The following is a 13886-nucleotide window of genomic DNA, read 5'->3' as shown; positions in this document are numbered from 1 at the left end:
ATATCCGTGTATAACTCACTTGCCTGCAGCTTTTTATAACTTCTCTGCATATATCCATGTATAACTCACTTGCCTGCAGCTGTTTATAACTTCTCTGCATATAACTGCGTATAAATCATTTGCCTGCAGCTGTTTATAACTTCTCTGCATATATCCGTGTATAACTCACTTGCCTGCAGCTGTTTATAACTTTTCTGCATATATTCGCGTACATAACTCACTTGCCTGCAGCTGTTTATAACTTCTCTGCATATATCCGTGTATAACTCACTTGCCTGCAGCTGTTTATAACTTCTCTGCATATATCCGTGTATAACTCACTTGCCTGCAGCTGTTTATAATTTCTCTGCATATATTTGTGTATAACTCACTTGCCTGCAACTATTATAACTTCTCTGCATATAACTGCGTATAAATCATTTGCCTGCAGCTGTTTATAACTTCTCTGCATATATCCGTGTATAACTCACTTGCCTGCAGCTGTTTATAACTTCTCTGCATATATCCGTGAATAACTCACTTGCCTGCAGCTGTTTATAACTTCTCTGCATATATCCATGTATAACTCACTTGCCTGCAGCTGTTTATAACTTCTCTGCATATAACTGCGTATAAATCATTTGCCTGCAGCTGTTTATAACTTCTCTGCATATATCCGTGTATAACTCACTTGTCTGCAGCTGTTTATAACTTCTCTGCATATATCCGTGTAATACTCACTTGCCTGTAGCTGTTTATAACTTCTCTGCATATATCCATGTATAACTCACTTGCCTGCAGCTGTTTATAACTTCTCTGCATATAACTGCGTAGAACTCACTTACCTGCAGCTGTTTATAACTTCTCTGCATATATCCGTGTATAACTCACTTGCCTGCAGCTGTTTATAACTTCTCTGCATATATCCGTGAATAACTCACTTGCCTGCAGCTGTTTATAACTTCTCTGCATATATCCATGTATAACTCACTTGCCTGCAGCTGTTTATAACTTCTCTGCATATAACTGCGTATAAATCATTTGCCTGCAGCTGTTTATAACTTCTCTGCATATAACTCACTTGTCTGCAGCTGTTTATAACTTATCTGCATATATCCGTGAATAACTCACTTGCATGCAGCTGTTTATAACTTCTCTGCATATATCCGTGTATTACTCACTTGCCTGCAGCTGTTTATAACTTCTCTGCATATAACTGCGTCTAACTCACTTGCATGCAGCTGTTTATAACTTCTCTGCATATATCCCTGTATAACTCACTTGCCTGCAGCTGTTTATAATTTCTCTGCATATATCCATGTATAACTCACTTGCCTGCAGCTGTTTATAACTTCTCTGCCTATAACTGCGTAGAACTCACTTGCCTGCAGCTGTTTATAACTTCTCTGCATATATCCGTGTATAACTCACTTGCCTGCAGCTGTTTATAACTTCTCTGCATATATCCGTGTATAACTCACTTGCCTGCAGCTTTTTATAACTTCTCTGCATATATCCATGTATAACTCACTTGCCTGCAGCTGTTTATAACTTCTCTGCATATAACTGCGTATAAATCATTTGCCTGCAGCTGTTTATAACTTCTCTGCATATATCCGTGTATAACTCACTTGCCTGCAGCTGTTTATAACTTCTCTGCATATATCCGTGTAATACTCACTTGCCTGTAGCTGTTTATAACTTCTCTGCATATATCCATGTATAACTCACTTGCCTGCAGCTGTTTATAACTTCTCTGCATATAACTGCGTAGAACTCACTTGCCTGCAGCTGTTTATAACTTCTCTGCATATATCCGTGTATAACTCACTTGCCTGCAGCTGTTTATAACTTCTCTGCATATATCCGTGTATAACTCACTTGCCTGCAGCTTTTTATAACTTCTCTGCATATATCCATGTATAACTCACTTGCATGCAGCTGTTTATAACTTCTCTGCATATAACTGCGTATAAATCATTTGCCTGCAGCTGTTTATAACTTCTCTGCATATATCCGTGTATAACTCACTTGCCTGCAGCTGTTTATAATTTCTCTGCATATATTCGCGTATAACTCACTTGCCTGCAGCTGTTTATAACTTCTCTGCATATATCCGTGTATAACTCACTTGCCTGCAGCTGTTTATAACTTCTCTGCATATATCCGTGAATAACTCACTTGCCTGCAGCTGTTTATAACTTCTCTGCATATATCCATGTATAACTCACTTGCCTGTAGCTGTTTGTAATTTCTCTGCATATAACTGCGAAGAACTCACTTGCCTGTAGCTGTTTATTACTTCTCTGCATATATCCGTGTATAACTCACTTGCCTGCAGCTGTTTATAACTTCTCTGCATATAACTGCGTAGAACTCACCTGCTCTCAGCTGTTTATAACTTCTCTGCGTATATCCGTGTATAACTCACTTGCCTTGCAGCTGTTTATAACTTCTCTGCATATATCCGTGTATAACTCACTTGCCTGCAACTGTTTATAACTTCTCTGCATATATCCATGTATAACTCACTTGCCTGCAGCTGTTTATAACTTCTCTGCATATAACTGCGTAGAACTCACTTACCTGCAGCTGTTTATAACTTCTCTGCATATATCCGTGTATAACTCACTTGCCTGCAGCTGTTTATAACTTCTCTGCATATATCCGTGTATAACTCACTTGCCTGCAGCTTTTTATAACTTCTCTGCATATATCCATGTATAACTCACTTGCCTGCAGCTGTTTATAACTTCTCTGCATATAACTGCGTATAAATCATTTGCCTGCAGCTGTTTATAACTTCTCTGCATATATCCGTGTATAACTCACTTGCCTGCAGCTGTTTATAACTTCTCTGCATATATTCGCGTACATAACTCACTTGCCTGCAGCTGTTTATAACTTCTCTGCATATATCCGTGTATAACTCACTTGCCTGCAAGTTTTTATAACTTCTCTGCATATATCCGTGTATAACTCACTTGCCTGCAGCTGTTTATAATTTCTCTGCATATATTTGTGTATAACTCACTTGCCTGCAGCTGTTTATAATTTCTCTGCATATCACTGCGTATAAATCATTTGCCTGCAGCTGTTTATAACTTCTTTGCATATATCCATGTAATACTCACTTGCCTGTAGCTGTTTATAACTTCTCTGCATATATCCATGTATAACTCACTTGCCTGTAGCTGTTTATTACTTCTCTGCATATATCCGTGTATAACTCACTTGCCTGCAGCTGTTTATAACTTCTCTGCATATAACTGCGTAGAACTCACCTGCTCTCAGCTGTTTATAACTTCTCTGCATATATCCGTGTATAACTCACTTGCCTTGCAGCTGTTTATAACTTCTCTGCATATATCCGTGTATAACTCACTTGCCTGCAGCTGTTTATAACTTCTCTGCATATATTCGCGTATAACTCACTTGCCTGCAGCTGTTTATAACTTCTCTGCATATATCCGTGTAATACTCACTTGCCTGTAGCTGTTTATAACTTCTCTGCATATATCCATGTATAACTCACTTGCCTGCAGCTGTTTATAACTTCTCTGCATATAACTGCGTAGAACTCACTTGCCTGCAGCTGTTTATAACTTCTCTGCATATATCCGTGTATAACTCACTTGCCTGCAGCTGTTTATAACTTCTCTGCATATATCCGTGTATAACTCACTTGCCTGCAGCTTTTTATAACTTCTCTGCATATATCCATGTATAACTCACTTGCATGCAGCTGTTTATAACTTCTCTGCATATAACTGCGTATAAATCATTTGCCTGCAGCTGTTTATAACTTCTCTGCATATATCCGTGTATAACTCACTTGCCTGCAGCTGTTTATAATTTCTCTGCATATATTCGCGTATAACTCACTTGCCTGTAGCTGTTTGTAATTTCTCTGCATATAACTGCGAAGAACTCACTTGCCTGTAGCTGTTTATTACTTCTCTGCATATATCCGTGTATAACTCACTTGCCTGCAGCTGTTTATAACTTCTCTGCATATAACTGCGTAGAACTCACCTGCTCTCAGCTGTTTATAACTTCTCTGCATATAACTGCGTAGAACTCACCTGCTCTCAGCTGTTTATAACTTCTCTGCATATATCCGTGTATGCTGCATATATCCGTGTATAACTGCGTAGAACTCACTTACCTGCAGCTGTTTATAACTTCTCTGCATATATCCGTGTATAACTCACTTGCCTGCAGCTGTTTATAACTTCTCTGCATATATCCGTGTATAACTCACTTGCCTGCAGCTTTTTATAACTTCTCTGCATATATCCATGTATAACTCACTTGCCTGCAGCTGTTTATAACTTCTCTGCATATAACTGCGTATAAATCATTTGCCTGCAGCTGTTTATAACTTCTCTGCATATATCCGTGTATAACTCACTTGCCTGCAGCTGTTTATAACTTTTCTGCATATATTCGCGTACATAACTCACTTGCCTGCAGCTGTTTATAACTTCTCTGCATATATCCGTGTATAACTCACTTGCCTGCAGCTGTTTATAACTTCTCTGCATATATCCGTGTATAACTCACTTGCCTGCAGCTGTTTATAATTTCTCTGCATATATTTGTGTATAACTCACTTGCCTGCAGCTGTTTATAATTTCTCTGCATATCACTGCGTATAAATCATTTGCCTGCAGCTGTTTATAACTTCTTTGCATATATCCATGTAATACTCACTTGCCTGTAGCTGTTTATAACTTCTCTGCATATATCCATGTATAACTCACTTGCCTGCAGCTGTTTATAACTTCTCTGCATATAACTGCGTAGAACTCACTTGCCTGCAGCTGTTTATAACTTATCTGCATATATCCGTGTATAACTCACTTGCCTGCAGCTGTTTATAACTTCTCTGCATATATCCATGTATAATTCACTTGCCTGCAGCTGTTTATAACTTCTCTGCATATAACTGCGTATAAATAATTTGCCTGCAGCTGTTTATAACTTCTCTGCATATATCCGTGTATAACTCACTTGCCTGCAGCTGTTTATAACTTCTCTGCATATATACGCGTATAACTCACTTGCCTGCAGCTGTTTATAACTTCTCTGCATATATCCGTGTAATACTCACTTGCCTGTAGCTGTTTATAACTTCTCTGCATATATCCATGTATAACTCACTTGCCTGCAGCTGTTTATAACTTCTCTGCATATAACTGCGTAGAATTCACTTGCCTGCAGCTGTTTATAACTTATCTGCATATATCCGTGTATAACTCACTTGCCTGCAGCTGTTTATAACTTTTCTGCATATATTTGTGTATAACTCACTTGCCTGCAGCTGTTTATAACTTCTCTGCATATCACTGCGTATAAATCATTTGCCTGCAGCTGTTTATAACTTCTCTTCATATATCCATGTAATACTCACTTGCCTGTAGCTGTTTATAATTTCTCTGCATATAACTGCGAAGAACTCACTTTCCTGTAGCTGTTTATTACTTCTCTGCATATATCCGTGTATAACTCACTTGCCTGCAGCTGTTTATAACTTCTCTGCATATAACTGCGTAGAACTCACCTGCTCTCAGCTGTTTATAACTTCTCTGCATATATCCGTGTATAACTCACTTGCCTGCAGCTGTTTATAACTTCTCTGCATATATCCGTGTATAACTCACTTGCCTGCAGCTGTTTATAATTTCTCTGCATATATCCATGTATAACTTACTTGCCTGCAGCTGTTTATAACTTCTCTGCATATAACTGCGTAGAACTCACCTGCTCTCAGCTGTTTATAATTTCTCTGCATATATCCATGTATAACTCACTTGCCTGCAGCTGTTTATAACTTCTCTGCATATATCCATGTATAACTCACTTGCCTGCAGCTGTTTATAACTTCTCTGCATATATCCGTGTATAACTCACTTGCCTGCAGCTGTTTATAATTTCTCTGCATATATTTGTGTATAACTCACTTGCCTGCAGCTGTTTATAATTTCTCTGCATATTACTGCGTATAAATCATTTGCCTGCAGCTGTTTATAACTTCTCTGCATATATCCATGTAATACTCACTTGCCTGTAGCTGTTTATAACTTCTCTGCATATATCCATGTATAACTCACTTGCCTGCAGCTGTTTATAACTTCTCTGCATATAACTGCGTAGAACTCACTTGCCTGCAGCTGTTTATAACTTATCTGCATATAACTGCGTCTAACTCACTTGCATGCAGCTGTTTATAACTTCTCTGCATATAACTGCGTAGAACTCACTTGCCTGCAGCTGTTTATAACTTCTCTGCATATATCCGTGTATAACTCACTTGCCTGCAGCTGTTTATAACTTCTCTGCATGTATCCGTGTATAACTCACTTGCCTGCAGCTGTTTATAACTTCTCTGCATATATCCGTGTATAACTCACTTGCCTGCAGCTTTTTATAACTTCTCTGCATATATCCATGTATAACTCACTTGCCTGCAGCTGTTTATAACTTCTCTGCATATAACTGCGTATAAATCATTTGCCTGCAGCTGTTTATAACTTCTCTGCATATATCCGTGTATAACTCACTTGCCTGCAGCTGTTTATAACTTCTCTGCATATATCCGTGTAATACTCACTTGCCTGTAGCTGTTTATAACTTCTCTGCATATATCCATGTATAACTCACTTGCATGCAGCTGTTTATAACTTCTCTGCATATAACTGCGTATAAATCATTTGCCTGCAGCTGTTTATAACTTCTCTGCATATATCCGTGTATAACTCACTTGCCTGCAGCTTTTTATAACTTCTCTGCATATATCCATGTATAACTCACTTGCCTGCAGCTGTTTATAACTTCTCTGCATATAACTGCGTATAAATCATTTGCCTGCAACTGTTTATAACTTCTCTGCATATATCCGTGTATAACTCACTTGCCTGCAGCTGTTTATAACTTCTCTGCATATATTCGCGTATAACTCACTTGCCTGCAGCTGTTTATAACTTCTCTGCATATATCCGTGTATAACTCACTTGCCTGCAGCTGTTTATAACTTCTCTGCATATATCCGTGTATAACTCACTTGCCTGCAGCTGTTTATAACTTTTCTGCATATATTTGTGTATAACTCACTTGCCTGCAGCTGTTTATAACTTCTCTGCATATATCCGTGTATTACTCACTTGCCTGCAGCTGTTTATAACTTCTCTGCATATAACTGCGTCTAACTCACTTGCATGCAGCTGTTTATAACTTCTCTGCATATATCCCTGTATAACTCACTTGCCTGCAGCTGTTTATAATTTCTCTGCATATATCCATGTATAACTCACTTGCCTGCAGCTGTTTATAACTTCTCTGCCTATAACTGCGTAGAACTCACTTGCCTGCAGCTGTTTATAACTTCTCTGCATATATCCGTGTATAACTCACTTGCCTGCAGCTGTTTATAACTTATCTGCATATATCCGTGAATAACTCACTTGCCTGCAGCTGTTTATAACTTCTCTGCATATATCCGTGTATTACTCACTTGCCTGCAGCTGTTTATAACTTCTCTGCATATAACTGCGTCTAACTCACTTGCATGCAGCTGTTTATAACTTCTCTGCATATATCCCTGTATAACTCACTTGCCTGCAGCTGTTTATAATTTCTCTGCATATATCCATGTATAACTCACTTGCCTGCAGCTGTTTATAACTTCTCTGCCTATAACTGCGTAGAACTCACTTGCCTGCAGCTGTTTATAACTTCTCTGCATATATCCGTGTATAACTCACTTGCCTGCAGCTGTTTATAACTTCTCTGCATATATCCGTGTATAACTCACTTGCCTGCAGCTTTTTATAACTTCTCTGCATATATCCATGTATAACTCACTTGCCTGCAGCTGTTTATAACTTCTCTGCATATAACTGCGTATAAATCATTTGCCTGCAGCTGTTTATAACTTCTCTGCATATATCCGTGTATAACTCACTTGTCTGCAGCTGTTTATAACTTCTCTGCATATATCCGTGTAATACTCACTTGCCTGTAGCTGTTTATAACTTCTCTGCATATATCCATGTATAACTCACTTGCCTGCAGCTGTTTATAACTTCTCTGCATATAACTGCGTAGAACTCACTTACCTGCAGCTGTTTATAACTTCTCTGCATATATCCGTGTATAACTCACTTGCCTGCAGCTGTTAATAACTTCTCTGCATATATCCGTGTATAACTCACTTGCCTGCAGCTTTTTAAAACTTCTCTGCATATATCCATGTATAACTCACTTGCCTGCAGCTGTTTATAACTTCTCTGCATATAACTGCGTATAAATCATTTGCCTGCAGCTGTTTATAACTTCTCTGCATATAACTGCGTAGAACTCACTTGTCTGCAGCTGTTTATAACTTATCTGCATATATCCGTGAATAACTCACTTGCATGCAGCTGTTTATAACTTCTCTGCATATATCCGTGTATTACTCACTTGCCTGCAGCTGTTTATAACTTCTCTGCATATAACTGCGTCTAACTCACTTGCATGCAGCTGTTTATAACTTCTCTGCATATATCCCTGTATAACTCACTTGCCTGCAGCTTTTTATAACTTCTCTGCATATATCCATGTATAACTCACTTGCCTGCAGCTGTTTATAACTTCTCTGCATATAACTGCGTATAAATCATTTGCCTGCAGCTGTTTATAACTTCTCTGCATATATCCGTGTATAACTCACTTGCCTGCAGCTGTTTATAACTTCTCTGCATATATCCGTGTAATACTCACTTGCCTGTAGCTGTTTATAACTTCTCTGCATATATCCATGTATAACTCACTTGCCTGCAGCTGTTTATAACTTCTCTGCATATAACTGCGTAGAACTCACTTGCCTGCAGCTGTTTATAACTTCTCTGCATATATCCGTGTATAACTCACTTGCCTGCAGCTGTTTATAACTTCTCTGCATATATCCGTGTATAACTCACTTGCCTGCAGCTTTTTATAACTTCTCTGCATATATCCATGTATAACTCACTTGCATGCAGCTGTTTATAACTTCTCTGCATATAACTGCGTATAAATCATTTGCCTGCAGCTGTTTATAACTTCTCTGCATATATCCGTGTATAACTCACTTGCCTGCAGCTGTTTATAATTTCTCTGCATATATTCGCGTATAACTCACTTGCCTGCAGCTGTTTATAACTTCTCTGCATATATCCGTGTATAACTCACTTGCCTGCAGCTGTTTATAACTTCTCTGCATATATCCGTGAATAACTCACTTGCCTGCAGCTGTTTATAACTTCTCTGCATATATCCATGTATAACTCACTTGCCTGTAGCTGTTTGTAATTTCTCTGCATATAACTGCGAAGAACTCACTTGCCTGTAGCTGTTTATTACTTCTCTGCATATATCCGTGTATAACTCACTTGCCTGCAGCTGTTTATAACTTCTCTGCATATAACTGCGTAGAACTCACCTGCTCTCAGCTGTTTATAACTTCTCTGCATATATCCGTGTATAACTCACTTGCCTTGCAGCTGTTTATAACTTCTCTGCATATATCCGTGTATAACTCACTTGCCTGCAACTGTTTATAACTTCTCTGCATATATCCATGTATAACTCACTTGCCTGCAGCTGTTTATAACTTCTCTGCATATAACTGCGTAGAACTCACTTACCTGCAGCTGTTTATAACTTCTCTGCATATATCCGTGTATAACTCACTTGCCTGCAGCTGTTTATAACTTCTCTGCATATAACTGCGTAGAACTCACCTGCTCTCAGCTGTTTATAACTTCTCTGCATATATCCGTGTATAACTCACTTGCCTTGCAGCTGTTTATAACTTCTCTGCATATATCCGTGTATAACTCACTTGCCTGCAGCTGTTTATAACTTCTCTGCATATATCCGTGTATAACTCACTTGCCTGCAGCTTTTTATAACTTCTCTGCATATATCCATGTATAACTCCCTTGCCTGCAGCTGTTTATAACTTCTCTGCATATAACTGCGTATAAATCATTTGCCTGCAGCTGTTTATAACTTCTCTGCATATATCCGTGTATAACTCACTTGCCTGCAGCTGTTTACAACTTCTCTGCATATATTCGCGTACATAACTCACTTGCCTGCAGCTGTTTATAACTTCTCTGCATATATCCGTGTATAACTCACTTGCCTGCAGCTGTTTATAACTTCTCTGCATATATCCGTGTATAACTCACTTGCCTGCAGCTGTTTATAATTTCTCTGCATATATTTGTGTATAACTCACTTGCCTGCAGCTGTTTATAATTTCTCTGCATATCACTGCGTATAAATCATTTGCCTGCAGCTGTTTATAACTTCTTTGCATATATCCATGTAATACTCACTTGCCTGTAGCTGTTTATAACTTCTCTGCATATATCCATGTATAACTCACTTGCCTGCAGCTGTTTATAACTTCTCTGCATATAACTGCGTAGAACTCACTTGCCTGCAGCTGTTTATAACTTATCTGCATATATCCGTGTATAACTCACTTGCCTGCAGCTGTTTATAACTTCTCTGCATATATCCATGTATAATTCACTTGCCTGCAGCTGTTTATAACTTCTCTGCATATAACTGCGTATAAATAATTTGCCTGCAGCTGTTTATAACTTCTCTGCATATATCCGTGTATAACTCACTTGCCTGCAGCTGTTTATAACTTCTCTGCATATATTCGCGTATAACTCACTTGCCTGCAGCTGTTTATAACTTCTCTGCATATATCCGTGTAATACTCACTTGCCTGTAGCTGTTTATAACTTCTCTGCATATATCCATGTATAACTCACTTGCCTGCAGCTGTTTATAACTTCTCTGCATATAACTGCGTAGAATTCACTTGCCTGCAGCTGTTTATAACTTATCTGCATATATCCGTGTATAACTCACTTGCCTGCAGCTGTTTATAACTTCTCTGCATATAACTGCGTCTAACTCACTTGCATGCAGCTGTTTATAACTTCTCTGCATATATCCCTGTATAACTCACTTGCCTGCAGCTGTTTATAATTTCTCTGCATATATCCATGTATAACTCACTTGCCTGCAGCTGTTTATAACTTCTCTGCCTATAACTGCGTAGAACTCACTTGCCTGCAGCTGTTTATAACTTCTCTGCATATATCCGTGTATAACTCACTTGCCTGCAGCTGTTTATAACTTCTCTGCATATATCCGTGTATAACTCACTTGCCTGCAGCTTTTTATAACTTCTCTGCATATATCCATGTATAACTCACTTGCCTGCAGCTGTTTATAACTTCTCTGCATATAACTGCGTATAAATCATTTGCCTGCAGCTGTTTATAACTTCTCTGCATATATCCGTGTATAACTCACTTGCCTGCAGCTGTTTATAACTTCTCTGCATATATCCGTGTAATACTCACTTGCCTGTAGCTGTTTATAACTTCTCTGCATATATCCATGTATAACTCACTTGCCTGCAGCTGTTTATAACTTCTCTGCATATAACTGCGTAGAACTCACTTGCCTGCAGCTGTTTATAACTTCTCTGCATATATCCGTGTATAACTCACTTGCCTGCAGCTGTTTATAACTTCTCTGCATATATCCGTGTATAACTCACTTGCCTGCAGCTTTTTATAACTTCTCTGCATATATCCATGTATAACTCACTTGCATGCAGCTGTTTATAACTTCTCTGCATATAACTGCGTATAAATCATTTGCCTGCAGCTGTTTATAACTTCTCTGCATATATCCGTGTATAACTCACTTGCCTGCAGCTGTTTATAACTTCTCTGCATATATCCGTGTAATACTCACTTGCCTGTAGCTGTTTATAACTTCTCTGCATATATCCATGTATAACTCACTTGCCTGCAGCTGTTTATAACTTCTCTGCATATAACTGCGTAGAACTCACTTGCCTGCAGCTGTTTATAACTTCTCTGCATATATCCGTGTATAACTCACTTGCCTGCAGCTGTTTATAACTTCTCTGCATATATCCGTGTATAACTCACTTGCCTGCAGCTTTTTATAACTTCTCTGCATATAACTGCGTATAAATCATTTGCCTGCAGCTGTTTATAACTTCTCTGCATATATCCGTGTATAACTCACTTGCCTGCAGCTGTTTATAACTTCTCTGCATATATTCGTGTAATACTCACTTGCCTGTAGCTGTTTATAACTTCTCTGCATATATCCATGTATAACTCACTTGCCTGCAGCTGTTTATAACTTCTCTGCATATAACTGCGTAGAACTCACTTGCCTGCAGCTGTTTATAACTTCTCTGCATATATCCGTGTATAACTCACTTGCCTGCAGCTGTTTATAACTTCTCTGCATATATCCGTGTATAACTCACTTGCCTGCAGCTTTTTATAACTTCTCTGCATATATCCATGTATAACTCACTTGCATGCAGCTGTTTATAACTTCTCTGCATATATCCGTGTATAACTCACTTGCCTACAGCTGTTTATAACTTCTCTGCATATATTCGCGTATAACTCACTTGCCTGCAGCTGTTTATAACTTCTCTGCATATATCCGTGTATAACTCACTTGCCTGCAGCTGTTTATAACTTCTCTGCATATATCCGTGAATAACTCACTTGCCTGCAGCTGTTTATAACTTCTCTGCATATATCCGTGTATAACTCACTTGCCTGCAGCTGTTTATAACTTCTCTGCATATATCCGTGTATTACTCACTTGCCTGCAGCTGTTTATAACTTCTCTGCATATAACTGCGTCTAACTCACTTGCATGCAGCTGTTTATAACTTCTCTGCATATATCCCTGTATAACTCACTTGCCTGCAGCTGTTTATAACTTCTCTGCATATCACTGCGTATAAATCATTTGCCTGCAGCTGTTTATAACTTCTCTGCATATATCCGTGTAATACTCACTTGCCTGTAGCTGTTTATAACTTCTCTGCATATATCCACGTATAACTCACTTGCCTGCAGCTGTTTATAACTTCTCTGCATATAACTGCGTAGAACTCACTTGCCTGCAGCTGTTTATAACTTCTCTGCATATATCAGTGTATAACTCACTTGCCTGCAGCTGTTAATAACTTCTCTGCATATATCCGTGTATAACTCACTTGCCTGCAGCTGTTTATAATTACTATGCATATAACCAGGTATTACTCACTTGCCTGCTTCTGTATAAATACTTTTCATGTCTCCGTGTATTATTCATCCGCCTGCAGCTGTTTATTACTACTTAAAATAGAACTCACTTGTCTCAAAATATTAATTTACCCAAAAGTCCGATAAAGTGGTGGGCGTGCACAAATCCGCCAGCTTTTTGTATGACGCGTTGAGTGCGCTGAGCGGCGGCAACGTAACGGCGCTGCTGTTGTTGGTGAAACTGTTGCCGCAGAGATAGATCACGTACGGCGGGGTGAGCTTCGGGTGGGAACGGCGCACCTGGTGGTAGTATAAATAAATTAAGAATATACCGTTTTTTTTTTGTTATAATTTTTTTTTTGGAATAGTGTTAAAACAAAAAAAAAAATTATCTGTTATAATTCGAATTATTGTATGGAAAATTCTGATCCCTATTAACTGGACTTCAAAATTGAAAACAATAGAAAAACAATTACTTTATGTATGTACCAATAAACCGATGCGATGGCATTTAGGTTGTTTCACAAGTATTAATTATAGTCCTTTCCACCTAAGATGATTTCTGTGACACATCGATTTTTGACACGTGTAGAGATGTCGGTTACTGAAATCGTATCAATTGTTTCCGATAATCGATAATATTCTATATGGAAATGAAATCGATTTGAATAAAGTACCAAAATTAGTTTTTTCGGCATTTCGCCAACAATTAACTAAGGAAGCTTAGCAAACAACAGCAACAAAAAGTCAACAATAACA

The 13886-nt window shown here is 38.4% G+C and overlaps 1 protein-coding gene across 3 annotated transcripts in view; it reads right to left on the bottom strand.

The window, feature by feature from the left end:
* LOC149900338 (myotubularin-related protein 10-B) overlaps positions 1–13886 on the bottom strand; it is a 47668-nt gene that overhangs the window by 23109 nt on the left and 10673 nt on the right. For all 3 annotated transcript variants that reach the window (XM_090113444.1, XM_090113445.1, XM_090113446.1), the window contains one exon: positions 13260–13427. In XM_090113444.1, the coding sequence (XP_089969570.1) occupies positions 13260–13427 (168 nt within the window). The remainder of the gene's footprint in view (positions 1–13259; positions 13428–13886) is intronic.

Source organism: Colias eurytheme, chromosome 19 (assembly GCF_061535395.1).
Source record: "Colias eurytheme isolate Ceu_HAF_F1 chromosome 19, ilColEury1 Martin Lab GWU primary, whole genome shotgun sequence".
NCBI classification, from domain to species: Eukaryota; Metazoa; Arthropoda; class Insecta; order Lepidoptera; family Pieridae; genus Colias; species Colias eurytheme.
This window is presented reverse-complemented; position numbering and strand designations above follow the sequence as displayed.